This window comes from Aspergillus piperis (assembly GCF_003184755.1).
Source record: "Aspergillus piperis CBS 112811 unplaced genomic scaffold BO85scaffold_4, whole genome shotgun sequence".
Lineage (NCBI taxonomy): Eukaryota > Fungi > Ascomycota > Eurotiomycetes > Eurotiales > Aspergillaceae > Aspergillus > Aspergillus piperis.
The window spans coordinates 464,870-490,102 of NW_020291594.1; the positions used below are offsets into that span (position 1 = coordinate 464,870).

General features: G+C 47.9%; 11 protein-coding genes across 11 annotated transcripts; 6 read left to right on the forward strand and 5 right to left on the reverse strand.

Moving 5' to 3' along the window:
* The first annotated feature begins 550 nt into the window (after nucleotides 1-550).
* BO85DRAFT_446762 (uncharacterized protein) lies at nucleotides 551-1,061 on the forward strand. The gene is made up of 3 exons (XM_025659575.1): nucleotides 551-654; nucleotides 709-766; nucleotides 829-1,061. The coding sequence occupies exons 1-3, from the start codon at nucleotides 611-613 to the stop codon at nucleotides 1,039-1,041; spliced, it is 315 nt and encodes a 104-aa protein (XP_025518131.1). The 5' UTR covers nucleotides 551-610; the 3' UTR covers nucleotides 1,042-1,061.
* A 662-nt stretch (nucleotides 1,062-1,723) lies between these two features.
* On the forward strand, nucleotides 1,724-3,213 carry BO85DRAFT_391675 (uncharacterized protein; the record flags this gene model as incomplete). The annotated part of the gene is made up of 5 exons (XM_025656818.1): nucleotides 1,724-1,937; nucleotides 2,212-2,285; nucleotides 2,355-2,731; nucleotides 2,808-2,903; nucleotides 2,976-3,213. 5 exons carry the CDS (start codon nucleotides 1,724-1,726, stop codon nucleotides 3,211-3,213), a joined length of 999 nt encoding a protein of 332 aa, XP_025518132.1.
* Nucleotides 3,214-4,675: 1,462 nt separating this feature from the next.
* BO85DRAFT_415330 (uncharacterized protein) lies at nucleotides 4,676-5,601 on the forward strand (the record flags this gene model as incomplete). The annotated part of the gene is made up of 4 exons (XM_025657681.1): nucleotides 4,676-4,873; nucleotides 4,972-5,167; nucleotides 5,216-5,423; nucleotides 5,479-5,601. The coding sequence occupies 4 exons, from the start codon at nucleotides 4,676-4,678 to the stop codon at nucleotides 5,594-5,596; spliced, it is 720 nt and encodes a 239-aa protein (XP_025518133.1). The 3' UTR covers nucleotides 5,597-5,601.
* Nucleotides 5,602-7,314: 1,713 nt separating this feature from the next.
* On the forward strand, nucleotides 7,315-9,122 carry BO85DRAFT_457094 (phytoene desaturase family protein; the record flags this gene model as incomplete). Its single annotated transcript, XM_025661488.1, has 6 exons — nucleotides 7,315-7,336; nucleotides 7,382-7,503; nucleotides 7,558-7,984; nucleotides 8,048-8,095; nucleotides 8,155-8,918; nucleotides 9,048-9,122. 6 exons carry the CDS (start codon nucleotides 7,315-7,317, stop codon nucleotides 9,120-9,122), a joined length of 1,458 nt encoding a protein of 485 aa, XP_025518134.1.
* Nucleotides 9,123-9,315: 193 nt separating this feature from the next.
* Nucleotides 9,316-11,327, reverse strand: BO85DRAFT_508934 (phytoene synthase; the record flags this gene model as incomplete). The annotated part of the gene is made up of 6 exons (XM_025664485.1): nucleotides 9,316-10,168; nucleotides 10,214-10,501; nucleotides 10,554-10,721; nucleotides 10,766-11,112; nucleotides 11,158-11,257; nucleotides 11,305-11,327. The coding sequence occupies 6 exons, from the start codon at nucleotides 11,325-11,327 to the stop codon at nucleotides 9,373-9,375; spliced, it is 1,722 nt and encodes a 573-aa protein (XP_025518135.1). The 3' UTR covers nucleotides 9,316-9,372.
* A 1,112-nt stretch (nucleotides 11,328-12,439) lies between these two features.
* Nucleotides 12,440-14,083, reverse strand: BO85DRAFT_365939 (putative protein kinase; the record flags this gene model as incomplete). Its single annotated transcript, XM_025655760.1, has 5 exons — nucleotides 12,440-12,780; nucleotides 12,832-13,072; nucleotides 13,123-13,442; nucleotides 13,504-13,841; nucleotides 13,914-14,083. The coding sequence occupies 5 exons, from the start codon at nucleotides 14,081-14,083 to the stop codon at nucleotides 12,440-12,442; spliced, it is 1,410 nt and encodes a 469-aa protein (XP_025518136.1).
* Nucleotides 14,084-15,622: 1,539 nt separating this feature from the next.
* BO85DRAFT_457097 (uncharacterized protein) lies at nucleotides 15,623-16,938 on the reverse strand (the record flags this gene model as incomplete). The annotated part of the gene is made up of 6 exons (XM_025661489.1): nucleotides 15,623-15,945; nucleotides 16,014-16,088; nucleotides 16,143-16,521; nucleotides 16,583-16,687; nucleotides 16,743-16,808; nucleotides 16,870-16,938. 6 exons carry the CDS (start codon nucleotides 16,936-16,938, stop codon nucleotides 15,623-15,625), a joined length of 1,017 nt encoding a protein of 338 aa, XP_025518137.1.
* Nucleotides 16,939-17,409: 471 nt separating this feature from the next.
* Nucleotides 17,410-19,418, forward strand: BO85DRAFT_415336 (FAD-binding oxidoreductase; the record flags this gene model as incomplete). The annotated part of the gene is made up of 6 exons (XM_025657682.1): nucleotides 17,410-17,633; nucleotides 17,692-18,088; nucleotides 18,142-18,232; nucleotides 18,285-18,615; nucleotides 18,666-18,871; nucleotides 18,917-19,418. 6 exons carry the CDS (start codon nucleotides 17,410-17,412, stop codon nucleotides 19,219-19,221), a joined length of 1,554 nt encoding a protein of 517 aa, XP_025518138.1. The 3' UTR covers nucleotides 19,222-19,418.
* A 150-nt stretch (nucleotides 19,419-19,568) lies between these two features.
* On the reverse strand, nucleotides 19,569-20,214 carry BO85DRAFT_517787 (uncharacterized protein). Its single transcript, XM_025664937.1, has 2 exons — nucleotides 19,809-20,214; nucleotides 19,569-19,751 (listed from the first exon to the last, which is right to left on the reverse strand). The coding sequence occupies exon 1, from the start codon at nucleotides 20,137-20,139 to the stop codon at nucleotides 19,816-19,818; it is 324 nt and encodes a 107-aa protein (XP_025518139.1). The 5' UTR covers nucleotides 20,140-20,214; the 3' UTR covers nucleotides 19,569-19,751; nucleotides 19,809-19,815.
* A 622-nt stretch (nucleotides 20,215-20,836) lies between these two features.
* On the forward strand, nucleotides 20,837-22,059 carry BO85DRAFT_466795 (putative 26S proteasome-associated ubiquitin C-terminal hydrolase; the record flags this gene model as incomplete). Its single annotated transcript, XM_025662151.1, has 3 exons — nucleotides 20,837-20,991; nucleotides 21,056-21,150; nucleotides 21,222-22,059. The coding sequence occupies exons 1-3, from the start codon at nucleotides 20,950-20,952 to the stop codon at nucleotides 22,057-22,059; spliced, it is 975 nt and encodes a 324-aa protein (XP_025518140.1). The 5' UTR covers nucleotides 20,837-20,949.
* A 96-nt stretch (nucleotides 22,060-22,155) lies between these two features.
* Nucleotides 22,156-25,153, reverse strand: BO85DRAFT_221570 (putative choline kinase). Its single transcript, XM_025654704.1, has 5 exons — nucleotides 24,899-25,153; nucleotides 23,728-24,661; nucleotides 23,155-23,674; nucleotides 22,966-23,109; nucleotides 22,156-22,915 (listed from the first exon to the last, which is right to left on the reverse strand). The coding sequence occupies exons 1-5, from the start codon at nucleotides 24,945-24,947 to the stop codon at nucleotides 22,253-22,255; spliced, it is 2,310 nt and encodes a 769-aa protein (XP_025518141.1). The 5' UTR covers nucleotides 24,948-25,153; the 3' UTR covers nucleotides 22,156-22,252.
* Nucleotides 25,154-25,233: the final 80 nt, after the last annotated feature.

The following is a 25,233-nucleotide window of genomic DNA, read 5'->3' on the forward strand; positions in this document are numbered from 1 at the left end:
GATCGAGCCGCTATCTATCCAGTCAAGGCTCCAAGTGGGTCCACCCGTTTCACGCCCCAAAACCTTAATAGATGATTTTGTCTCCCGCTGCTCCATTTGATTTAGCTCAGGGGGTTGTGCCATGTGCGTTCCGCCCGTTGAGATAGGAAGAACTCACTGATCGACTACTTGGCAAAGGATGAGACATGCATGTGGATCTGCGGTCAGTCGCTGCTCAGGTGATGTGCTCTGGGATGTGATAGTATTATAGATATAGCTTGAGAGTTGTGGTTGAGTTATATGTTGTCTGAGGATGTCTCGCTTCAGGTTATTGTGATCTTCGTTGCTGGTCTTGGTTTGCTTGAAGGATGGCATGTCGGTGAGATGTATATTAATGATATGACGGTGGCGATATCATGGCGGAAGATACTCGGAATTACTGTTCCTTCGACGTGGTAGGAGAGTCGGAGAGGAATGATGTTCTAGCAGATGCTGAGAGACTTGGCTAGAGACATCATATATTGCGGGTTTTCCTGAGCTGTAGTCAGTCAATTTCGACAAGATATTAAGGACTACCCTGAACCAGATTTCAACGACACGCACTCCTCTTTCTTCAGAGTTCACAAGCACAATGAAGCATTTTGCAGCTCTCTTTGTCACAGTCTTCGCTACTGGGTAGGCATCAGGTTCCATTCTTCGAGATGCAACTCAGCCACTAACATAGTGCAGTGCGCTAGCAGACCTCCATTACACAGGACTCTGCTATGACTCGCCTGGTAAGGACGTGGTTAGTTATCCCATTCCATAATTCTCATGGGAATTCTGTTTATTGAACGGAAACTTGTACAGAAAGTCTTCAACAAGGCAGCAACGGAGAAGGCCTGCGCTTCTTACAAGAACCGCAACACAGGCAGCCAACAGTGGGACCAATGTCCGGATTGCACAGTACTAAGTGACCAAGAACTTTTGTACTACTGCAAGTCCGAGGGTCAACACATCGGAGGAGACGAACTATCATATTACTGTGGACAGGCGGGTGCGGATGGAAGTTTGGCGTGGTGATGTTACAGTCTCGAGTTCAGGCAGTTACTCAATCTACAGATAGCATAACAACCAAGCATAAAGAGTTTTCCCCACTATTTAGCTGTCACTTATGCAAAGTGGGTGCACAGTACTTTTGATCAGAAGTATCGGAATGTGGCCGCGATCGCCCCTCATAGTTCCAATAAAAGCTAAGACATCAGACTAGGCCAACCTCACTCACCTAACCAGATCCTTCGTCCCTTCGCTTTCTTCACACTAAGCAACAAAACCAACCAGGTTTCCCATCCTTCTGTACCTATAGTGTTCAATTTACATTCGGCTGCCGAAGTTCTTCCATGCCCAGCACAAATAGATGAATTTCTCATCTGCCGAGTCAAGCCTGCCATAACCCTCCTGCAGATCAGCTTGAGACGCTCAGTTCGCTTGCACACTAAGTCAAATAGACTGTGCTTCCTATTGGATACTATTATCAAGACTTATCAGGCTAGAGCAGGGGCTGAATGACTAACCTATTTCCAGCTACCGGTCCTGACGACTCTCGGACGCGAACGGACGGAATCCTTCCGATCAGGAAAGTTCACATGTGTACCTAACCCCTGCCCTTTTAATCTGCTTTATGTGCCTGGGACCTATATGAGAGGAGAGTAAAAAAACTTTGTTTCTCTTCTCCGTTGTTGGATAATGTTTGTGTGCCGCTGCTATGAGCGCCACCAGCACCGCTGTCTTGACAGGGACAGGCACGGGCGTTATCCCTGCACCTGTGGGTGTAACGCCTGATTTAGACAGTCCAGAGAAGCACTATTATACTGCGAACCTGGTTGTGGTCATTATAGGTGTAACAATCAGTACGTTAGGTCTCCTGGTGAGACTATATACGCGGGTGGTTATTGTGCGGAAGTGGCTCCTTGATGACGGTGAGTGTGCCCGATGTACCTTTAATGATTGATGTATGCAAATATGTCCTCGAGGATTTCCAGTCACATGAATTGCTGACAGGAGATTTCATGTAGTCGTCATTGTATTATCATGGGTCAGTAAACCACCCTCTCAACACCAATACGATGACTGATCATGATGAATTCAAAGATTTTCGCAATATTAACTCAATCCCTACTCCAATGTACGCACCATCACTTACATTTCAACCGAGCCCAGCTCAATCCTAACTCAAACACGTCCATACAACAGGGGGCTACACCAACGCCGGCCTAGGCGTCCACGAATGGGACCTCACCCCTACCGTATACAACCGAACCCTCCGAGTACACACCCCATCCCCGACCCAACATTCTCCCTCATCCACCCCCTAACAACGTCTCAAAAACAACTAGGTCATCCTCCTCGGCGCAATAATGTATATTCCCGCCCTCGGTCTATCCAAAATCTCCCTCATTATTCTCTACTACCGGCTCTCCGATATGCAACGAAATTGGCGCATAACCCTATGGGGCATGACCGCCTTCGTCGTCGCCTACATGATTGTCCTTGAATGTTTATTTCTGTTTACTTGCGAGCCAGTACATAAGTCTTGGTACCCTGACATAGACGGACGCTGCTGGAGTAAAGCCCCGATCTTCATGGCGGGCGTGGTGGCAAGTATGTTTATTGATTTGGTATTGCTGGTCATGCCGCTACCTATTGTTCTGAAGTTGCAAATGACCTCAAAGAAGAGGTTTGGGCTGATTCTTATGTTTGGGTTGGGAGGTTTGTACGTTTGATCTTTCTCTTTGGACTTGTTTGGACTGGGTTGTAAGTCGTGGCTAATTTTTTATGGTTGTGTTCAGGTCACTAGTTACGAGTACATTGCGATTGGCGGCTACGGTGCCGATGTTGACGCAGCAAGACCAGACATATCTGTTGGGTGGGGTGGCTCTTTGGATGTATGTGATCCCTTTTCCTCTTTTGTTCGTACACTTGAGTGTCCGTTGCTAACATGGTTGCTGGTTCGATAGTAATGTCGAGGCAAGTCTCGTCATCGTCACAGCTTGTGTACCATCATTCCGACAAGTCTTGAGGTTCCATGTGTCTGGATGGCGGAGTGATAGTGGCGGAAGGCTTGATAGGATGTCCAGCACTTGCAATCTTCGCAGTGTGCAGCGGAGACAGGAAGGGTTCACGAATTTGAGTTTTGATCTGGAGATGGATCAAACTGACTCGCGTGGACATGATTCGGCTGGGGCACGGACCTAGAGGGGAAGTCATAGGTGTATTGGGTGGGCTTTTGTGGGCTAAGAGTGTAGGATATAGACCCTCAGATCATTAACGTCACATAAAAGTATATTATTTCCAGTTATTAAGGTTGTCTCGATCGCCGACACAGTCTAGCATGTGGACTACATGAAGCCGTCCTTTTCCGCTTCAATGTTATCTGTCAAAGAACTCTATTGCGGTAAGACATTCGCTTTCTGTACTCCAACCCGGCATGCAAACCCGCGACCTTATTACTATTAGACGATGACACTTCCCACCGATACCGATCATAACAACTGGACTATACTGCACCAAGAAGGCGGCACATAAAGTGCCTTAAAACTGGCTGAATGCTTAATGATGGACTGTTGCTCGCCTGATTCTTGTGGATAGAGGGTATAACACTATTATGAACATCCAGTTAATCCCGGAATTGGCTAATTCAATAACTAAGGGATGCGCTTTCTGACTGTGTTAACTCAGAACCCTAGTCTGTTACCAGATGGCCTAGAGGTTCAAGTTCGGAGAACTAACTGCCTGAAACGCACCAGATTAAAGCCTGACAGTATGATAGACTTAGGCATCAGTAAACTTCTGATTGAATGAAGTAATATTGTAAGTTACTAACACCAAGGCGGTGGAGTACTGCATATATAGCGGGTGCCTTCTTTGTTCGCCTCTTCCTCTTCTACCCCCCCCCCCCCCCCTCTCCTCATTCGGCATATTCACATCGCGAATCACGAATGGTACGATGTATGGCAAAGTTTGGTATCTACACCTTGCAACTGCACGAACGACATCACTTTCTACGAGCGGCGAAAGTTGAGGGAACTTACGCCCCATCCTTCACGGAAAAGTTCTCATCTGATGTGAGGGGTCTTGAATCGATACCTTGCAGCCGGCAACTAGCTGGATTGGTAGGCAATGTACAGGACAACATATGCAAGGTGCTACGGAGCAATGGTTACTAGCCTACGTCATACTTGCCATAACATCCACCTTGCTTTGACGCACGGCTACGGAAAGCTGAAGAGTAGGTAGCTGATTCATCATTCTGCTTACCTGAAGAAGGCGGCAACAACGTACTTATTCCCCGGGGCATCGGCACTGGCACAAGCGCAGGCACCACCGTCAAGACTACTGTACACCAAGTATATGACGTGTTCGGCCATCGACCATGCCAGTTTCCTCGCTACATATTCTGGATTTCAGCTTTTCAAACCCTTATACACTAACATTTGATCCGTATGGCCCATTTGCTGTTCTATATCGACTCTTGTTTTCAAGATGCGGGTCAGTATCAGAGAAAGACCTCTCGAATTACGCCAACAAGAGAGTCCTTATTACTGGCGGAACCAGTGGGTGTGGGTTGGAGTGCACAAAGGCATTTGCTCGTGCCGGTGCCCATGTAATCGTGACAGCAAGGAATAATGAGAAGGGCGAAGTTCTGAGAGACGAAATCATGAAAGAAACAGAGCCTCTCCATATTACACCCAAAGTCGACGTCTTGGAATTGGAAATGGGTTCCGAAGATTCTATTACGGCTTTCAATGCTCGCCTGCAAGAGTACCCGTCTCTAGACTTAGTGATCCTGAACGCAGGCATCTACCAAACCGAATTTGTCGTATGCGAAAACACAGGAAGGGAACAGACACTACAGGTAAGGAGGGGAGACCTATCTGTTATAAGCAATATTCAAGACAACGTACCACCACTTCTTCACTACCACAGTCGCTTACTCGACTTCATGAGATATAGGTCAATCTTCTAAGTAACTGCGCTACAGCACTGCTCGCCATCCAGCTGTTACTGCGCCAACCAACGCAAGGTCGTTTATTGATTATCTCATCCGAGGCGCATGCATGGGCAAATCCTCAGCAAAAGTCTTTCACCGCCTTGATGGAAATGCTCAACCAGTCAGATACATATCCCTGTTATGCAAGATACCACATCAGTAAGTTACTGGTCATCCTATGGATGCAGGAGCTGGCACGCAGAATAGATCCAGCACGTGTGCTCATAGCGTCCGCCACACCCGGATTCTGCCGCAGCGGACCTTTCCGTTCGTTTAATGGTAAGACTATCGCCAATTATTTGGAGAGGCTACTTTGCCGGACCCCTGATCAGGGTGCATGGCAGTATCTCACGGCGATCGAAGGCATGAACACAGCAGTGCATGGCTGCTTCTTCGCAGATGGAAAATTTAGGCCGTAAGTCTCCAAGCTAGTCAGTAATATTGGCTGACATGATAACATTTTCATTCAGGTCATCGACCGCGGCAACACTGGCTAGGGAAGAAGGGCTACATGATTCTATGTGGGATAATGTCCTTAAAATGTTGCCTGAATGTGCGCAACATGTAGCACGTGACTTGTCTGGCTAACCAATACTACATTTCGATATCAAATAGACTGTATGTTTGAAAGCTGTTGAGACATGTTGCTTTTGATAATATCTTCGTAACGATAACAAACATAGGGTATTGGCATTATTGACTTGTGGACAAGTGAATTAGGCAAGGTTTCGGTAATGCTGACGCTTGATTATGCGAGAGAGTAACTTATAACGAAGCTAGACTGCGCTGATGAATATATCTTGCAACCATGCAACAGTCTCTGTATAGCTCAATCGAAGACAGGGTTGCACAATCATAGTAGCAGTGCAACGCCCACCCGTGACGCACCTAAGGTATAGACGTGTTGAGATTGTTAGCAAATAACTACTGTGCAAATGAGCAAATAGAGGCCAGAAAGGCGTACGACGCTAGGGTCGATTGAACACCTTTGCGCATTTATGTATGTATACAATCCACACCATGCTATATACTGACTATGTTCACCAGACAACACCCAGTGGTGTACAAATTCAACCCCAACAGACATCCACCTGAGCTAATTAGCCATGGTAAGATAGCCAATAGATCAGACAAAGCATGCTAATGCTGAGAGACAACAGGGTTGTATGAGCCGGGGCTTTTGGGTCGTGAGTGACATGATTGAAGAAAATCCTGCTGATAGAACAGCTATGCCTTGAAGTATCCATTACCTACCATCACAAACAACATCACCACCCTTGGGCTATCCTGGTATATGCGACTAAACATATAAAACCTGTTTTAGAAATGGCAATATCTGGAATGTTACGACACACACTGCTTGCACCATACATCATACCATAATCAAGGAAGGAAATGGGGCGTCGTAAAATGATGCGAGTCATTGCTATTTCCAGATATTTGAACGTCGCCTTGTAGCGAGGAGGTCAAGAGAGGCTGGACTAACTCAGCGGTGCGATAAGTGGAACAACTCCTTGGGTGAGAGGTAAGCTTTGGACAGAAGAATGTATTGTTACACATGACCATGCTTGTAGATCGGACGAGATAAGAAAATGCCTTGTACTACTATGTTCCTCCAGCTGCGTGCCCATTGTGCAACAATCTCAGTAAGTAGTGGAGGAAGGCGTGAGATAATTGGATGGCTCACCTTCCGCAAGCCATAAAGTGATCAGTCTCATGGCAGTTCACTCTTTCACTGCACCTCAACCCTTGCTGAATACTCGATGAATGCTCGACTATGTTTGAAGATCCATTGAGGGTCTTTACGAACGAACTTTGACTTCTTCTTAGGTGTTACTGGTATTGTGAACGTATTTTACATTACGCGCATATTACAAAGTGGGTAACACGCAGTAAAAACAAGATGAGAAAAGCCCTAATTTACTGGAGCAGGAATGCAAGTGTCTTTTATCGGATTTAGAAGCTGAGTCTTGTGGAGCAAGGTGCTCGGTAAGACCGATATGTAAGTATGTACTACAGAGTATTCCTGGCCCGATTAGTTGGATACGATTTCCGGTAAATCAGTCAAGTGGGATATCTACTAATGAACATAGCAGGGCTTCGGCAGATCCCCTCGCGAGGGGGGATTTGATACGTGGTTTGGGCTGCCCTTTGCATGGCAAGGTGGTCTGTCTTCATGGCGTTCTCTGGTGTACTATCGGTGGTGGGGGGCTTTAAATAATACATTTGCCGTGATCTTCTGATGTCGGTGTTGTTGTCATTAATTTAACTACTTTTGCGTGAAGGCTACTTATACCAATTTCATGATGCCCAAAGTTATTGTAGTCGGTACGTATATCTAAATCCATCTGAACGTGGCCTAAAGGTATATAGGAGCTGGTGCTGGAGGCGTAGCCACTGCTGCTCGTTTGGCAAAACAATGCTTCGAAGTCACTGTCGTTGAGAAGAACGACTTCGTTGGCGGTCGATGCTCTCTCATCCATCATAACGGCTATGTTCGTTATTGCTCATTTCTCTATTTCAAGAGTCTTCTTGCTAACAATAGACAGAGATACGACCAAGGTCCTTCTCTTTTATTGATGCCAGAAGTGTTCCACGAGACGTTCCATGATCTAGGAACCTCTATTGAAGGCGAAGGAATCTCTTTGCTAAAATGCGAGCCAAACTATCGGGTCTGGTTCTCTGACCACGACAGCTTCGATCTAACAACAGATGTGGCAAGACTGAAGCCACGAATAGAGCATCATGAGGGAGAAAACAGCTTTCATAGCTTTCTCGGCTTCATGCAAGAGTCTGGTCGTCATTACGATTTGTCAATGATTCATGTTTTGCGCAGAAATTTCCCTGGCTTATTAAGTATGATGCGACTTGGATTGCTGCATTCCCTGTTTACGATGCATCCCTTCCAAAGTATTCATAGTCGTGTCAGTCGATACTTCACGTCTGACAAGATGAGACGGATATTTACCTTTGGAAGTATGTATCTAGGTATGAGTCCGTATGATGCACCAGGGACCTATTCTCTTCTACAGTATGCAGAATTGGCAGGGGGGGTTTGGTATCCCGCTGGGGGTTTTGAAAAGGTTGGTAGATTTTGAATTGATCAACACAGGCCATGCTAATGAACTAGATACTGGAAGGTATAGAGAAAATTGGAAAACGCCTTGGAGTCGAATATCGCCTCAAATCTCCTGTATCCTCGATCATTATCTCAGAAGACCAATCAGCAAAAGGCGTTCTTCTCTCATCTGGTGAGAAACTCGAGGCAGATCTTGTGGTGGTCAACGCAGACCTGGTCTATGCATACAACCATCTCCTTCCTGCATCCAAAGAAGCACGCCGTCTAAGCAACCGCGAAGCATCTTGCAGCAGCATCTCCTTCTTCTGGTCTTTTGACCGTGTGATCAGCGAGTTAAAAGTACATAATATATTCCTTGCTGAGGAATACAAGAACAGCTTTGACTCCATCTTCAAGGATCACCAATTACCAGACGAACCGTCCTTCTACGTGAATGTCCCAAGCCGAATTGATCCTACAGCTGCCCCGAAGGGTAAGGATGCAGTGGTTGTACTGGTGCCTACTGGCCATATGATGGACAGCACTGAACCCCAAGACTGGGACACCCTCGTCAGCAAAGCAAGAGACACTGTATTTGATACAATCGAAACACGAACCGGAGCTCGAGCACTTCGAGGAAGCCTAATCCACGAGTACGTTGAGACACCGGCAAGCTGGAAGGAAAAGTTCAACCTCGATCGAGGCTCTATTCTAGGGCTTTCATATTCATTCTTCAATGTGTTGAGTCTCCGTCCAAAGAGTAAGCATTCTTCCATCAAGGGACTTTACTTTGTTGGGGCAAGCACGCATCCTGGCACAGGAGTTCCAGTGTGTCTTGCGGGGAGTAAATTGGTAAGCGATCAGATCATGGAGGATTGTGGTGGGAAACCCAAGGGGGGAATCTTTGTTGAATCCATGGCTATCAATTTACTATTCCTTTTATCGCTCTCTCTTATAACCTTAGGTGTGTGTTTTCTATAGAGAAATGCCACAATTGATGCCCTACGGAGTAGCGTCCCTCTGAACGATAAACATAATTTCCTATTCAAGGTGTAGTATGAAAGTGCCGCAAGGCTACATGTATGAGTACCTACTACTTCTTCTTGATCTCCTATCTAGCCCATACCAACCTACTAGACCTCACTGGTACCCTCAGCTGGAGGCCCGAAAGTTTAATTATAGACAATTCATTAAGGGGCAGCAGCGATGTGAACAGGTCCATTAGTTCATCTATTTCATTTCCCCTGATAAAATTTGTTTTCTGATCCTTGCATGTAGATCGATGCAATATGAGCCTTGCAGTAATTTACATACCGCCGGCCAATGCACCATAGGCCACTTTCAGTCGCCTCCACAGCGGGACTTCCATCTTTCCTTTTGTCCGCAGATCGTTCAACTGCCGCAACGATCTCCCAATTTCCATATAACTCTCCACCGTGACGCGAATGGGGCCTTGGGCCTCCAATGGAAGCCTCCCAATTGCCGCTTCTGTCATTCTATACCACTCATCCGCTTGATCGAGCAGTCTCATCCTCAGGCTCTGTATTTGTGGATCAGTGGGACAATCCAGAACCTTGGCTGGTGTGAGCCCTTTCGCCTCTAACCAGGTTGTGGGTATATACACGCGCCCGATTTCTGCATCGCGTTGAATGTCTCGGGCGATATTGATGTATTGGAGTGCTTGGCCCATGAGTGCGCCTGCGGTGATCGTCTGTTGGTGCGTGTGTTTATCAAGATTTTGTGGGCGGTCGTGGGCGATGGTTAGCTGGATGACGGATTCGGCAACCGTTCCTGCGACACGGTAGGCGTATCTCTCCAGATCTGTTTCGGTTAAGATTGGAGATTTGGTATGGCTGGTGTTAAATTCGAGATCTGTTTCGAAGCCCTTCAGCAGGTTTTGAAGAGGTTCGATCGACAGCCTTTCAACAGGAAGATGCTCGATGGACGATAGCAGGACTGGGTCAGAGCGTATGCTTTTCTCCATGTCCTTTCCTGCGAATCTCTGCTCAAGAAGCAGTGCACACTCTTGAATTACAGACCGTGCCGTACTGCTGTCTGGTGCTTCATCCACTAAATCATCTATCACTCGGCAGAATGAATACCTATACACATTAGTATGCGGCACGACAACATTCTGAAGCACTTACAAATAGATCAAGTCAATGCGAAGTTGACCTTCGAACATGGCACTACCCATGTACATACTCTGGCTGCGCTGTTTGAGCCTCATCACTGCATCGCGTAGATCATGTATATACTTCATGTTGAGCTCTTCATTCCGTCTGGTAATAAACTGCGTGAAGAGCTGTCCATAAGATGGAAATTCCGTCTCTGAAGTGATACCCATGTTATATATGCCCAATGCAATCGCATTGTCAATGGCCATCTGACCAAGCACAATCATGATATTCGTTACAACGAAGAATATCGCTTCCCTAAGACACATTAACTCAGATAAGCTTGCTCTCTCATAGGCACCTACTCGACGTCCGACTCCCCCAGAGTTGAATATCTAACTTAGTGGCTGACTCGATCACCCATGTCCCCTTTCCCAAGGCGATTGTGTCTACAACCCATAGAAGAAGAGTGGGTATACAGACCGCCAGAGATACCTCTCGAAGTGGAAGTCGTACAATAAATCGATAGGCCACCAGCCTAATAGAATTAGCGTGCACCATTCATCGATCGTGTATGCTTACCATTGCATCATCATGAATGGGCAGATCCAAGCTAGAATGAGCCCTAGGTAGGTATACCGTCCACCTTGAAATATACTAGCCAGTCCCAAAAATTGACACGAGCCGATAATGACAATTCCTAGATTTCTTTTCAGTGCATCTTGCGGTCCAAGATACATAGGCATAACAAAGCGCTTTGTTAGAATAATGTACGCCAGGCTTGTATTGTACGTCTGAATGACGAAGAAGAAAACCTCCTCGATGGGGATCAAGCATATTCTCGGTCCTAGTATCGCATATGGTGGGTATGTCCAGATCCGAGCCCTGATAAGATAGGAGTCCCAGGGAATGGTTGATATGACCGCAATCTGGATGTATCAGCAGGTGTCGTACATTGGATTGAGAGGGCATACCGTAATAAGCGTTGCTATTCTGTATAGTTCCAGCTTTGTAAAGAAAGGCCAGTAAGCCAATGTCATCACCACTGCGAGTGGGATGTTGTATGTCAAATGCCTAGATAATAAGCATGGCTAGCATAACATGTTACTTCGTATACTTACACCATAAGATAGTCTAGGCCCATTTTGAAGTGTCTTGGATGATGTCAATATGTGAACTGCAGAGACCGAGAAATCGACGGATTCAAAAACTCCCAGCGTCTATTGCAACAAATGTGTGGTGGAAATACTATTGCCGTTTCCACTCTGGACGTAGCATTGCTTTATAGATCTTGGATCGTGCAGATCATTGAATGTCGTCAATCACCCCTCGGTGGCCAGTGTGGCTACTAAAGTTTGACACGCATAGTGAACTTTATTGGTATGCCTATTTAGGCATATGGTGCGTCTGAGACTTAATATCGAAATCGAAAGATACAGGACCACATATTACACTGTTACCGTTACCGATACAGGCTTAATACACATGACGTAGGTAACCCTGGTTCGGGGGCTCACAATTTGAAGATAAACTTGGAGCTTCGTCAAGGTCTGTCTTGACCCAACTGTCGTTCACCCTATTAGGCTGCCATTGGAGCGCGAATCTGTATCCACTGTGACATCTTACTGAAGTCTAGCAAGGCCTTGACCGTCGTAGCCTACATAAAAAATTGTTTCATCTTTCTTTGGGGTGAGACTTCCGGCAGAACTGAATTACCATTATAGCATTCAGACATTTTTCATTGGTAGCGCTATAAAAAGGTAAGATTTCGGGAATTCTCAAGTTTCTAACGATGTCTAACCTTTAAGTGGCTGACAGCCTACATGAAGCATAACAACGCTACTGAATCCCCTTCGGCATGACCACCGTCTATGGCAGTTATAGACTCTTCTACGCTTCTTTATGGCACACGCTCCGTTTACACCAATCGACATGATGATATGAAGAGAAGAAAATTCCGCGACCTTGTGATCAGCGACAACAAAACAGTTCCCGGTGATGCAATCGTAGCGAAAAGGTCCGTCAACGCCATGCCATCTGCCGACGATGCGCCACAGAAAGATGCCTCGTGCGAGCCTAATATCTAATACTAACATTTTGTACATAGTATGAGATTGGTATGTTTTCACCTACTCTCATAATAGAGACTTTCCTCGGCGGTAAGCCGGGGGTGGGGAGAATACGAAGTACCTACCAGGCTAGGGGGGCTTGTGAAAAGCTATCAGAATGATGTCCACGGTGACGTGGCGCATGCAATCATGAACTCAGTCCAAAGTCTAGTTGTATTGTTTGCATACATAAACGGACCCAACTGTACATGCCATTCGAAATGACAATTGCGCTAACGTCTGAACCGGCTGTTTGATGCCACCGTCGAACTGTCCACCAGCAAGCGCTCGCAGAAAATAAAGTAATCGTTTGCTTGGGTTGAAGAAAAGGATGCGCGGCTAGTTCGCCTGCCGTTCTTCTCTTATTCGGGTGCCAAACCAGAATTTTCTTGACAAGGTCAACGAAGTTATCTCTCTCTTCTTCATCGAGAAAGGAAACCGCGTCGTCTAATGTTCGGTTGGGAATCAAGTCTTCGTATATAAAGCGACCTAAAATAAGTAAGAAATCTGGAAATCTCCAGATAAGGACACACATAATACCGTTGTTGTCAAAGAATGGCCCATCGAAGTACTCCTCCGCGGTCTCACATAGTCTGTCATCTTCTCGTCTAACAGGTTCCGGCCACGGGTATTCTCGCATGTCTTGATACCTTTGCATGATCTCTGGAGGGGGTGGGCCGAGTAAGGCCACCATTTCAGCCATGTGTAGTTTAGCATCGTAGCGCCCTTGTTCATCATGGATATGCTGAAATAGCTCTTTGCCTTCAATCAAATCCCATAGCTTGTCCCAAGTTAGTGAATGCAACAGACTTATGGAATAACGGAACGTACCAGAACACCAAGGTTCCAGATATCTGCAGGCATTTGCCACCCAATACCCAATATCACCTCTGGTGCGCGATAGTGGTCCGGCTGAATAGGCCAGACACCCCAGTCATCGTCTTCTTCGAGTCTCGTTGCCAAGCCAAAGTCAACAAGCTGTGGTATACTTCTCAAGCTTTTGAGTGGCCCGAAGTCACTGCGAGACTGATACACTGGTCGCCCTGTCGAATCGACCTTAAAGGCCATTGGCTTTTCAAGCTGGGATTCAATAAATTCAGCAAGAACAGTTGGGTCCTCAAATGAGACCATGTTGTTTTCGAGCTTTATATCTACACAGTCACCTGAGTTCAGTACCACCGAGAAGCCTTGAAAGGGGCGTGATGGACTTACCTGTATGAACAGTCCTGCAATCTTTGTGAAGATAATCGAGGCCCGTAAGAAGGGCACGGATGTATGTTTTGACGAGTGGCAATGGCATCTTTTTCTCATCAAAACGCCGTTGATACATCGATAGTGGCTCCCTCATTGGCGGATACACAAGACATGAATGAGAACCTTCTGGACCTTCAATTTGAAAGGAGTCCAGTAATGTTCGGATGATTGAGCGGCCGCGATGCGATGGGTCTGCCGTAGAGATGTGCTCTTCAACTTCGCACTCATGACCAGCAAAGCTTGCGTTGTTATTGGCAATCTTTAGTGCCACAACACTCCCGGGCTCCTCAATCTGCCTGTATGTTGGTCAGCGACAGCAAGTCTCGAATGGCGGAGATTTTATTGAAGGCTACCTTTGCAAATCACACGCAAGCCATACCGTTGAAGACACGCCCCAGCCAACCTTTACCAGAGTCTGGTAACGGTCGCCGAGTACCTCTCCCGGCTTCGCTGGATAGAAGTACTTGGGATTGTATACTGGCGAGATCTCCTCATCAACGAGTATGCCGGGCGGTAAAGGTGGCCCGGCAGAAGGCATGGGGAACGGTTTCTTGCGAAGCAAGGCAGTCAAATGAGGAACGGCTAACCTCAAAGGATTCATTACAGAGAACTTGCCTTCAAGCCAAATGGCACTTGTGTTATTTATGGGTTGTTGTTCAAGAAGTTGACAATCATTGGTGGCACAATACAGGTCGCGACGTGACTAATCCTGATACGGGTTGGGGGAAACAACCTTTCAGCCAATAATATCATCCAACGCTCCCGAGCTCAAGCGAAGTCAGCCCTGTGACCACTTGATAATGATTATGGTAAGTACCATATGGCATCTTGACGTCAAGCAAAGTCACGTATAGTAAGGTATAAGTTAGATCTGGGCTACAAAAACCCGCGTATTGTAATTTCACGTGATTACAATGGCCATGAAGAGTGTTTGTATTGCAGCTAGTGCTTAATGAAAGCACTAGGTCAAGATCTAGGTAGGTGATATCAGCGTTAAATTCCCTATCACTTTGACTCATCATGGTACTTTACTACCATTAAGATAAAATGAACAGCATCAAATAAAACTGATGCTCAAGACATGTACTAATTACCACCAGGTACCAATCAATATCAAAGTATACCCCAAAGGTTTCGACAGGGTCCTGTCCAGTCGGCAGAAATTCCTGGGTTGGCTTTCCATGACTGACCGTTGATAGCACGTGTACCAGACAGCTTAGGAGCAACTGTGCGAGCTGCTTTGAAAGGAACAAGGGATAATGTATATAGTTAATATAGGATGTGTAGGATGTGTAGATAGGCGCTACCGCCATGTTGTCCAGGCTTCCTCACATAGTCATACTTGGTTCCGCTTATAACATAGCACTATATTCTCCAGCGCACGCTGGCTCTCGCAACGTCTACTATAAAGAGCCTTCGTGGGGTGTCACAAAAAAACAATCCTGTAGAACCTGTAGGTCCATTTACTGCCTCTCTTTAAGGGCTGCTTCGCAATATGGTTGCGGAGGTTTTACGCAACCCCCTGGTTCACTTAAGGGGCCTCAGGCAGTATATTCAGGCTCTGTGCAATAGTGGCCTATGTTACAGGCTCTAGCATGTAAAGAACCATTTAATAAATATTCTGCCGGTAGAATCGCTCCTACTACTCGGAAGAGAGGAATACGGGTTTGTTGTTATGGTAGGGAAGATGGCCTGAGGAGTGGCTGTCCATCGGCTGTTTGGAACAGTAAAGCCGACCGGAACCCGGATGCTCACTGATTTCTTTGCTCACGCCTAGTTTGGCCTAGCTAGTTATGCAAAATGTACGTAGTAAATGGTTAGTTAGTGGCAGCGAAAGCAGGTCTAGACTAGACTAGTCAGCGGGAATGATAAAACCGCACCGTCTGACGGCCGGTCGATTTAGCGTCTGTGCCGGTGGCATTAGTGAAGCTGTGCTTATTTGACAGCGGCCCCTCCCCCTTAGCAGCAACGGTTCGTGTGCATTTCTACCGCTGCTGCATGGGTGAGCGAAGGTGATTGCATTTGAGATTGATCATAGTACAAAGTCACATATCTTTATCCTGAGCGAAGATAGAGTCTAACGGCTAAGCTTCCGATTGGAGAACGCATTAGTGGTGGTGCATAATTCACCCTGACCGTAAATCGGGGCGATGTGCTCCTGGCTGCTGTCTACGATCTCAAAAACCCTGTTGATCTCCGTTTTCTTGCTTATACCCCTACCCCAGCCCTTATATCTCCCTAATTCGGCGTTGTTGGGCCGACTTCCGGTGAAAGAAGAGGTTTGGCGCGACCCGAAAGGCGATCGAAGCTTAATGAGTTTGCGCAGGGACGAAAGGGAGCCGGACATGAGACCAAGGTTGAACTCGAGTTCCATCCAGATGAGTGAATTAGCCGCCGTGTCTGTTGGTGGTAAATATATGTAAGCAATCTGGATATCCTCATCAGACCACTGATACCATTATACTTACAGGTGTAGTCTGTTTCGTCCCTGGCATAGGTCAAAGTGCTGAAGCGAACCAGTGCGGCGATGCACGCTGTGAATCCTGAGTGTACATAACAGTCAGTTACTATTTGGTTCAGGTGAGGCTTTCGCATACCAAGACAAAACAGTCCAAGTACCAAGACCCTTCGTCCAAGTGGCATCTGAAGCTGCCACACGCGACGGATCGGTAGTACGAGGATGGTCAGATCCATCACAAACATGATAACGCCCTGCGCCATGAGGATGGCAAAGGAAGTGTCAACACTGTAGCATTTAGCATCAAGGATGGTTTTGTCGAATCCAGCGCGAACGGGTCGACATTGGAATGCGAGAGCCGAAGTTCCTGCGAGTGTGAAGGCCGCTAGGAATCCCAATATGCATCTGCCAGCGATGCTAATGCTGCGGGTGGGAAAAAGCCGCATTATAAAGACAGTTAAACTTGTCTTGACCGATGCAGCAACAAGCAAATAGCTGCAGAGCGCAGCATAGTAGATCTAAGTATTGCCTGTGACCTCAGCCGCTGTCCAATCTAGAGGGTGCGTTAGTTCAGCGTACCTTCCACCAAACCAGCAGGTCCGCATCTGAAACATCCTTGGTCTTTTTTCCGAGACCATAGTAGGTGATGGTATATGCAAGCGCCGAAAATCCGTTCACCATGATCTGTTGTCGCTTCAGTCATTTGTCTCACACCGCTCGAGCATTCAGAGAGACTAACAAGAGCGACCATTACCATCCAGTCATCCAGTCCCCATGAGTTTAGAACCGTTTTTCGTAGGTAGAGCTATGAGACATGTCATTGCATGAGTTGTGCTTTTCATCCTTATAAGGCGTCAGGTACATACCCGGAGACCGCAAACCAGGGTAGTTGGAATAGCAAGGACGAGGACTATGATACGGACAGTAGTAGTCATCGCAGGCAGACCACCAACTCGTGGTATGACCATCCAGTCCATCCTGCAATTAATCTAACCTCCCACACCGGTCATTACTCGTGTGGCAAGGTAGAAATGTCGAATCCTATGGGGGAGCATGTCGAGGATAAAGTCCTCCGTTTCGGCATTTAGCCAAGATTAAGTTGAAAATCTCTGATAAAGGAGGAATCAAATCCCTGTACTATAATGGACAACGCGAAAGGCAAGAAAAAAGTTGGCGTAGGATAGCGTGTGTGACTATCAGACTAGGGCTGTTCTAGCCCCGCAAATCCTGGGCTTTGTTCCGCGTGCCGGCTCCATGTCCGTTGCCAATGAGTCCTATTTAATGAGAACGGTGGATACCGGTCGTAGTTTCTCCTTTTCGTGAACATCCTCATTTCTTTTTCTTTATTGAGCGGGGTATCTGGTAAGCAACCCTGTCATTGCAGCCTCTCGCACTAATAAGCCATAATGAGCTGTGAAGCAATCATTGCAACGATTGTTCAGGGGGCGAGCGTTGACGCTTCCACAACCCCAACAATCAAGGACCTACTGTCCAAGTATGCAGCACTTTCAGATGATGAGAAGAACTCCGTACGGGCATCCTATCTTGCCCAAGTTTTTCCTTTGCTTTTTGGCGAGAATGCTATCTTCCGGGAATCGGACGGGTATGATGCTCAACGTCAAGTACCCTGGTATGACGATGACACACCCTCGAAGCACATGTGCAATTAGACTAATCCTGTTACACAGGTCAATCAATTGCTGGCTCCAGCCATTATTCGTGGTCACAGCAACGTCAGCACAGGAAGTCGCAAGTGCTCTTTCTCTCTGTCGTTTCTTCAACATTAACTTCTCTGTCCGAGGCGGCGGCCACCTACAGAACCCGGGGTTCACCAGCAATGATGGCGGAGTAGTCATCTCCTTTAGCAAGTTCAATCATGTCAAGCTGTCGGAAGACAAGTCTACCGCTGATGTAGGACTTGGACTGAGGTGGCTTGACGTCTATAAGGCTCTCGATCCTTATGGTCTTGCAGTGGCAGGAGGTCGGATTCCGACTGTCGGCGTTCCTGGTCTTCTCCTGGGAGGAGGGATCTCCTTTCAAAACAGTCAGTATGGAGTGGGTGCAATGGGCGTAACTAATTATGAAGTAATAAGATATGTACTGCACTGTCTTCCGACTGCTCGCTAATTGGACCGCAGGTTGTCCTCGCAGACTCAAGAATTGTCAATGCCAATGCCCAAGAAAATGCAGACTTATTCTGGGCCCTCAAGGGAGGCGGTCCTAACTTTGGTAAGCACTTTTCTCAGGGGTATAACGGCTTGAGTACTAACCAAAGCCGAAGGCATCGTAACCAAGATGGACCTAGTGACAGTGCCTACCGAGTCTTGGGCTGAAGCTCGTGTATACCCTCCAACGGCTTACCCCGAGCTCGCCAAGGGCCTTATGAAGTACCATGAAGCAATTGAAGTCGATAACAAGGCATCTCTCGTCTGGCATGCTACCAGCCAGGCAATTCTTCTCGTCTTCTTCTACTGTGCACCTGTCGAGAAGCCTGCTGCATTCCAGTCATTCTATGATATCCCCTTCTTGATGAACTTTGTGCCGCCCGGCACTCGCTCGATCTATGAGCTTGTTCAGGCAGTTGCCTCGGTTATCTCACCGGAGGTTTTGCAGTAGGTTATAACGATACTTCAAGATGTGTGGGATGCTAACAGACCCTTAGTCATGAGTTCCGAACAATGTCCAGTCAGCCGTGTTTAGAGTTGTACGAAGCAACCGAGAAGGTCCGCCGAGAGCAACAGGAGGCCTTGAGTGATGTTGAAGGCCTTGTCCTGACCAACGTATTCCAGCCCATGTCTTCCTTGGCCATGAAACAGAGTCAGAAGGATGGCGGAACGCCTCTTGGGCTAGAAGCAGTAGGCCAGCAATGTATGTTGCCCTCCTTATGGTATGCTCGCGAAACTAACAAGGTAGGGTTTTTGTCAATGGCCGACTGGAAACATGCGAAAGACGAGAATCGCGTCCGAGAAGCAGTCCGCAAGATTGTGGATGTTGCCGAAGCGACAGCAAAGCAGGCTGGCGCGTATCTTCCGTACCGGTATTCCAACTATGCGTCTCGCGATCAAGATCCACTATCCAGCTATGGTGCTGAGAATGTAGCAAAGCTTAAGAGCATTGCTGCGAAGTATGACCCTGACGGGGTGTTTCAGAAGTTGCAGAACGGTGGATGGCTGCTTTCGAAGGTAGGGTCGCAGGCAAGGTCTGTGAAGTTGGTATGAGTATTACATATCTCGGATAAACTTGATGAATCCTGTTCTTGGGAACTCAAGAAAAGTTGTCCGTCGAAACTGTAGATTGAGAAATATACGTGGTTATGTGATAAGTGATCTCCATCAGCAATTCATGCAAGTTAATGCTCCCATCTTTGAACAACTACAGCCCGAATCAAACCGAGTATAATTTATACTATTTGGAGACTTTTGCTATATACTATTGCCTTCCAAACAGACCCTACGTCTTCATATGGATGACCTAGCAAATATCCACATGCTATATTTAGGCCCTGAGGACTTTGACAAACGAGTCTAAAAGCTTGAGTCCTGCCAGAGCAAGATATTTCATTGTAGCTCATCTAGGTACAACAAAGACCTGGTCTCGTCATTTTGCTATAGAAAACCAAATGCTCATGACTAGTATAGCCCTAGTGCTGCGCATGGCAAGAAAGCTAGATACAATTGAAGCATAAATCATATAAGTAGCATGTATACCATGAACAAAGAGTCATTTTTATTCCATCAACGTTGGGTAACTGGAGAAGCAATAATCAGTGATTTGAAACCCACCAAGTTAAGTAATACACACTCACCATCACTTCAGCTTGCCTTCGGGTATACCTGGAAAGACTTGAATCCCTGACCCTGACCCTGAGTCCAGCATCCTGAGCCCCCGAAAGTGTGAAAATTATTGCAAGCGCCGCCACTTGCTCCATCGAAAACCCAGTCCTCGGGGATCTCAGCCCTGATAGACTGAATGGTTGGGTTGTATGTCTCAAGCGAGTAACACCCGTAACTCTGGTTTCCGGCGTATGACCACTTGTATTCGGTGCACTCGGTGTCGGTGTAGAGGGTCACATTCCAGTGTACTGCGATGGAAGTACCAGCCAAGGCTGCGATGGGGAGGATGGAGAGAAGCTGCATGGTGATGATACTCTTTGGTTTGAAGAGGAAGGTGTGGAGTCCGAAGGTGAGTGGAATTGGGCTTGAAAATTTTCCGTTGGTTGTCTGTGTGTCTATGGGGTAAAACAAGGGGCATATCTACAAATTATATATTGTCCTCCAACTCCTCCACGGTAGCTGTAGCTGAAGACAGGCTTACTAGATGATCGACATTTAGGCCCGTAAGGCGTCCAGTCAGTTAGCCAACGAAGTAAGTCGGTAAGTCCAAAATAGACATGTTCCAGATGTCTGACGCCTAAGCTGAAAACAACTACATTGTCCACCCATTAAAGTTAATGATAGACAGAGATATACGAAGTCTGCTGCGCTGTTCATGTGTCGATTGGTGAGTGTGGATAAGCGTGGGTAGATCGATCTGCAATGTGGACAAGGCTGAGTAGACCCTTGGAGGCCTAATCCATAGGATTTCTTGGCTTTTATGAACAACCCATTGTGGACTTCAGCTGCCAAGGGATTATGGTTGACAAGAGAGCATGAGATCGACGATTCAACTCTACTAATAGAAGTGGTCATGCACGTAAATGACACCTCATTATTCAGGCTACAACATGCAATGCAGTTGTTTAGATTTGGACCGAGGATGTTTGCACATGTGTACTGTTTGCATCATCACCAAACAACAGCTCCAAAGGTATCCACCATCACATCACATCACATCCTGCCCACCAGTACAGCATAGACATCATACCCCGTCGCTATACTCCTCCCTGCTGCATTATATACTATATATAACCCCTCTTGCGCAGCGTATCTCATCCCAAAACACACACCATGGCCGACGGCGGAGGCTGGAGCACAATCGAGTCCGACGAGGTACGCAACCAAGCACATCGCAGCATACATTAGCAGCAAACCTAACAAGCAAACCATCAATCAGGGCGTTTTCACCTCCCTCATCGAGAACCTCGGCGTCAAGGACGTCCAATTCGAAGAACTGATTTCTCTAGACGCAGACACAATCCGCTCACTAAGGTAACCCCCATACCACCTTCCACCAACACCAACACCCAACCCACTAACACCTACCTCTCACCCAAACCCAGCCCCGTCTACGGCGTAATCTTCCTCTTCAAATGGACCCGCGAAACGCAACAACCATCCACCTCGACATCCTCAACGACCTCACCCCCATCCGGCACCTACGACACCGACCCATCGCCTAACCTCTTCTTCGCGAACCAAACGATCCAAAACGCCTGCGGCACACAAGCCATCCTCTCCGTGATCCTGAACAACGACTCCTCCTCCTCATCCTCCTCCTCCAGCAACCCCTACCCCATCAACATCGGCCCGGAACTCCACTCCTTCAAGGACTTCACAGCGGGATTCCCACCGGACCTACGCGGCGAAGCGCTCTCCAACTCCGAACTGATCCGGAGCGCACACAACGCGTTCGCGCGCGCCTCGCCATTTGTCGACGAGACCGTGCGGAATAATCAGGACGAGGAAGGGGATGTATACCATTTCATTGCGTACACGCCTGTTGATGGGAAGTTGTATGAGTTGGATGGGTTGCAGCCGCATCCGATTTCGCATGGGGGGTGTACGGCGGAGGAGTTCCCGGAGAAGGTGATTGAGGTGTTGAGGCAGAGGATTGCGCGGTATCCGGAGGGGGAGACGAGGTTTAATTTGATGGCTGTGGTGAGGGATTTGAGGGTCACGGCGAAGGAGATTGGGGATGTGGAGGCGTTGGAGAGGGAGGAGAGGAAGAGGAGGGCGTGGGCTTGGGAGAATACGTTGAGACGGTCGAATTTTGTGGGGTTTATCGGGGAGGTGTTGAAGGGGGTGGTGGGGATGAAGGAGAAGCAGGGGGAGGGGAAGTATGAGGAGTGGGTGGAGAAGGCGAAGGGGGAGACGCAGAGGAAGTTGATGAGGAGGTAAATTATGCCTACTATTCTTATACTGTCTACATAACTCCGGCCGGACATCAAGATTCTACCTAGTAAATCCGTTGAGATTCATAACTATGACATATCTATGTACAGTGGCAAGGCCGATGTCTGTTGAAGAATCGCTTCGTCATTCATGTCATCCGACTCATAATCGTAAAAGGCAAGATATTATTAAGATAGGCTTAGTAGTCGATCATGCGAGATTTGATCACTTGTACCAAAGATTCGGGCAGCTCATCTTCCCGGATGATTTTCAGCGCCAGCAAATCGGACCAGAAGAACATCGCGCGGTCCTGCGCATAGCCAAGGTAGTCGAACTCTTCGGCTTCGTCCACATCGGCATCGACTGGTGGAGTTCCGGTGGAGTGGTTCGCTTCAGCTGTCACGTCTGAATGCACACCGTTGCCATTGGTACCATGGTGACCGTTTTTGGCTTTAGCTGCGGCTTCATCTGCTGCGATACCCTCCTCCATGCCAGGCACCTTGGCCTGCACGATTCCCCAGGCTACCCACTGCGCGGAGTTGAGTACTCGCCACAGCCTGGTTTGTCGCGCGTAAAACTGGATCTTAGCGCTGGTGCTGTCCTCGTGCGCTTTCTCGATATCGAACCGAGAAGACACGTCCACATCCGGACCGTCATCCAGGCTCAATGGAGCTAGTGATGAGGTGTTGGTGGAGAGGCCTCGCATCAAAGGGGTGATGGACGGGGAGGCTTGCTCGCGCAATCCGGGTCGATGGCTCAGATACGCTTCAATGAACTGATGCTGTTGCTCTGGAGTCGGATAGCGGCTGGTGTCGCATGCCCACGGCCGCTCCGGATCATGATAGTTGTAACACCATTCAGTCTATTTGGGTCAGCAAGAGACTTTCAGTCATTGAGAAACATTTGACTTACGAAATGGTTGGCAAACTCGATTCCTGGAGTGTTAGCTGACGCATACTCGAAGTCGATAACAACTAGCTGCTTATGCACGTTCTCAGGCCGAAGCAGCGGTGATTCGTGGCTGGGCTCCATCCGAAGCAGATTGCCATATTGAGTCTGAATCATTAGCGCAGTCCCTGAGGATTGGAATGAGGCACCTACATCATTGTGCGCGAACACCAACTGTCGCTTTATTCCGTCCATGCCTCCACAGCTGGACAAAAGCCACTTACGGTATCCTTCAACTGCTTTCCTGAAGGAGGGCCAGGGAACACCGCAGACAAAGCCTCGCCGGCGCCAAGCTTCGGATGCTGCTTTGCTCTTGTTGTGCTCAGATCGGATCTCCTTGTCCAGCCAATTGATTACTTGCTCGCAGCGGTCTACCCACTTATCCCAGTTCTTGAAGACCATGGGCCCCCCTTCCCTCTCATCTACAAGGAGATCGATTCCATCGTGCAGTTCCCTCATTCGCTTCGCGATTTGTTTCATAGTCGGAGGATCGCGGAGCTCCTTGGGTGTGAGTGGGCGAGCTTCGAAGTACTCTTCAAACCTCCCGTTTTTGAATGTACCCAACACCTTCGGGCCAATATTCTTTCGGCCTAGACGGCGGAGGATTTGAAGCTCGTTATCTCGGTCAATCAAGTGATCTACTTGTGGCCCATAGATACGCAGCAGTAGCTTCCTACGAAGAGTTAGCTTCTGGGTTATGTGTCTGATCCAGGTAAGGAAACTTACGGTGGAGGTTTTCTGGGTACCAGTGAGTATGATCCATCTTCCGCCTTGGGGACGGGGATATTCTGTGGCGGTGTAACTACATATACGGCATTGGTTAAGGCACCACTAAGTCGAACGACGCCCATATCAACTGCAAGTTCCATGGGAAGCTTTCGCCATCCTTTCAGCTGCATGGTGTGAGTGAGCCGAAGGATTTCACTCTTGAACAGCGCCCAGGCTTCTTTATCCTTCGCACGTCTCGCATTAACACTGTTCTCATTGTCGTCATCTTCTGTACCACCACCGCCGCTATAAGCGAGGGTTTTTGAGTTGTCCAGCACAGCATCCACGCTAGGGGCGGCTGCCTCGTGGTCCGAAAAGTCGGATTCGGACGCAGAACCCCTACGCAACCCCTTGGAGTATTGACGCCGACGACCAGATCGTCGAGCGAGGTGTACAGAGTCTGTTCCTTGCCGTGAAGTGGCGTACTGAATGAGAATCTTCTCCAGCTTGTCGAGTGCCATTGCGGCGTCAGCACCAGAAGGTAGAGGTCTTTCCACGAGGACGCTAGCACCGTCATCATCATCGTCGTCACCATCACTGGCGACACCATCCATGGCTAAATCTGTAGCCTTGTGAGACCTCCGTTTGGATTTTTCGCGCTGAAGCCATTCGTAGACTTGTGCGAAAAGGCTATTCTGCGGGTCTTCCTCGCCAGTTTTCGACACGCCATCTTTTTCAAGGCGATGTGCGGGTTCAGTAATAACGCTGGATGTTTGACTACTTAGAGAAGCCGGCTGGTGAGTAGGCAACCTGGCTGCCGATTTCTTGGGTGCGGGCACACGATGTCTGAAGCCATTCCCGTCTGACCCAATTGCAGAAGACTCGTGTCCATTTGCGTGGTGATGTCTCTGGGGGGAGACGTTCAAACCAGTCCCCAGGATAGGTTGTGGTCCTTTAGATGACAGGTCAGAATCCATCAACACTTTAGGGGGGTAGTCCAGACAGGGAAGGTTAAGAGACCGCAAAAGGGAGGGGTTAAGGACGGTTGATCGAATACCAGCAGTCGCAGTGGGCTATGAGATCATATGGCCCGGAAGCAGAGCCTCGGAGAACCTACGACTACGGGGTTGTGGGCGCCCAAGGAAAGGGGGAATGGGTTGACGGGAAGTTAACCAAGAAAACAACCTACCATCAAATTCAAGACCAGAAAGACCGGTCTGGTCGGTGACTGAGGGCATGTCCAGACAATGGCGAAGAGTACGTCGGATTGGCAGAAAGGGTGATCTGGTAACCCATCCAAGGCCGTAAGTGCGGGAAGCAGATCACTTTGCGACTGGACGTGGCGTAATCGGCACCTGGAAAATGGCGGAGAATTTGGAGCTGGGGATCCTCCGTACTATATGCCAAGTCCGTGCGGGTACACTGGGAGAAGAACGGATCGCAGGAGTTGGAACACTCAGGGACGGCCCAGGGTGGTCTTTGAGAGAATAACTGGATAGTGGATGGATTGATGGAGTTGACACT

Bases quoted from the DNA above. Each gene is read 5' to 3' on its own strand.
- BO85DRAFT_446762 (XM_025659575.1), top strand. From the start codon at position 611: ATGAAGCATTTTGCAGCTCTCTTTGTCACAGTCTTCGCTACTGG. The intron at 655-708 runs GTAGGCATCAGG...AACATAGTGCAG, and splicing joins GTCACAGTCTTCGCTACTGG to TGCGCTAGCAGACCTCCATT. The intron at 767-828 runs GTTAGTTATCCC...AAACTTGTACAG, and splicing joins ACTCGCCTGGTAAGGACGTG to AAAGTCTTCAACAAGGCAGC.
- BO85DRAFT_517787 (XM_025664937.1), bottom strand. From the start codon at position 20,139: ATGCAGCTTCTCTCCATCCTCCCCATCGCAGCCTTGGCTGGTACTTCC.
- BO85DRAFT_221570 (XM_025654704.1), bottom strand. From the start codon at position 24,947: ATGCCCTCAGTCACCGACCAGACCGGTCTTTCTGGTCTTGAATTTGAT. The intron at 24,662-24,898 runs GTAGGTTGTTTT...TGTCATCTAAAG, and splicing joins TTCTGGTCTTGAATTTGATG to GACCACAACCTATCCTGGGG. The intron at 22,916-22,965 runs GTAAGTCAAATG...TGACCCAAATAG, and splicing joins TCGAGTTTGCCAACCATTTC to ACTGAATGGTGTTACAACTA.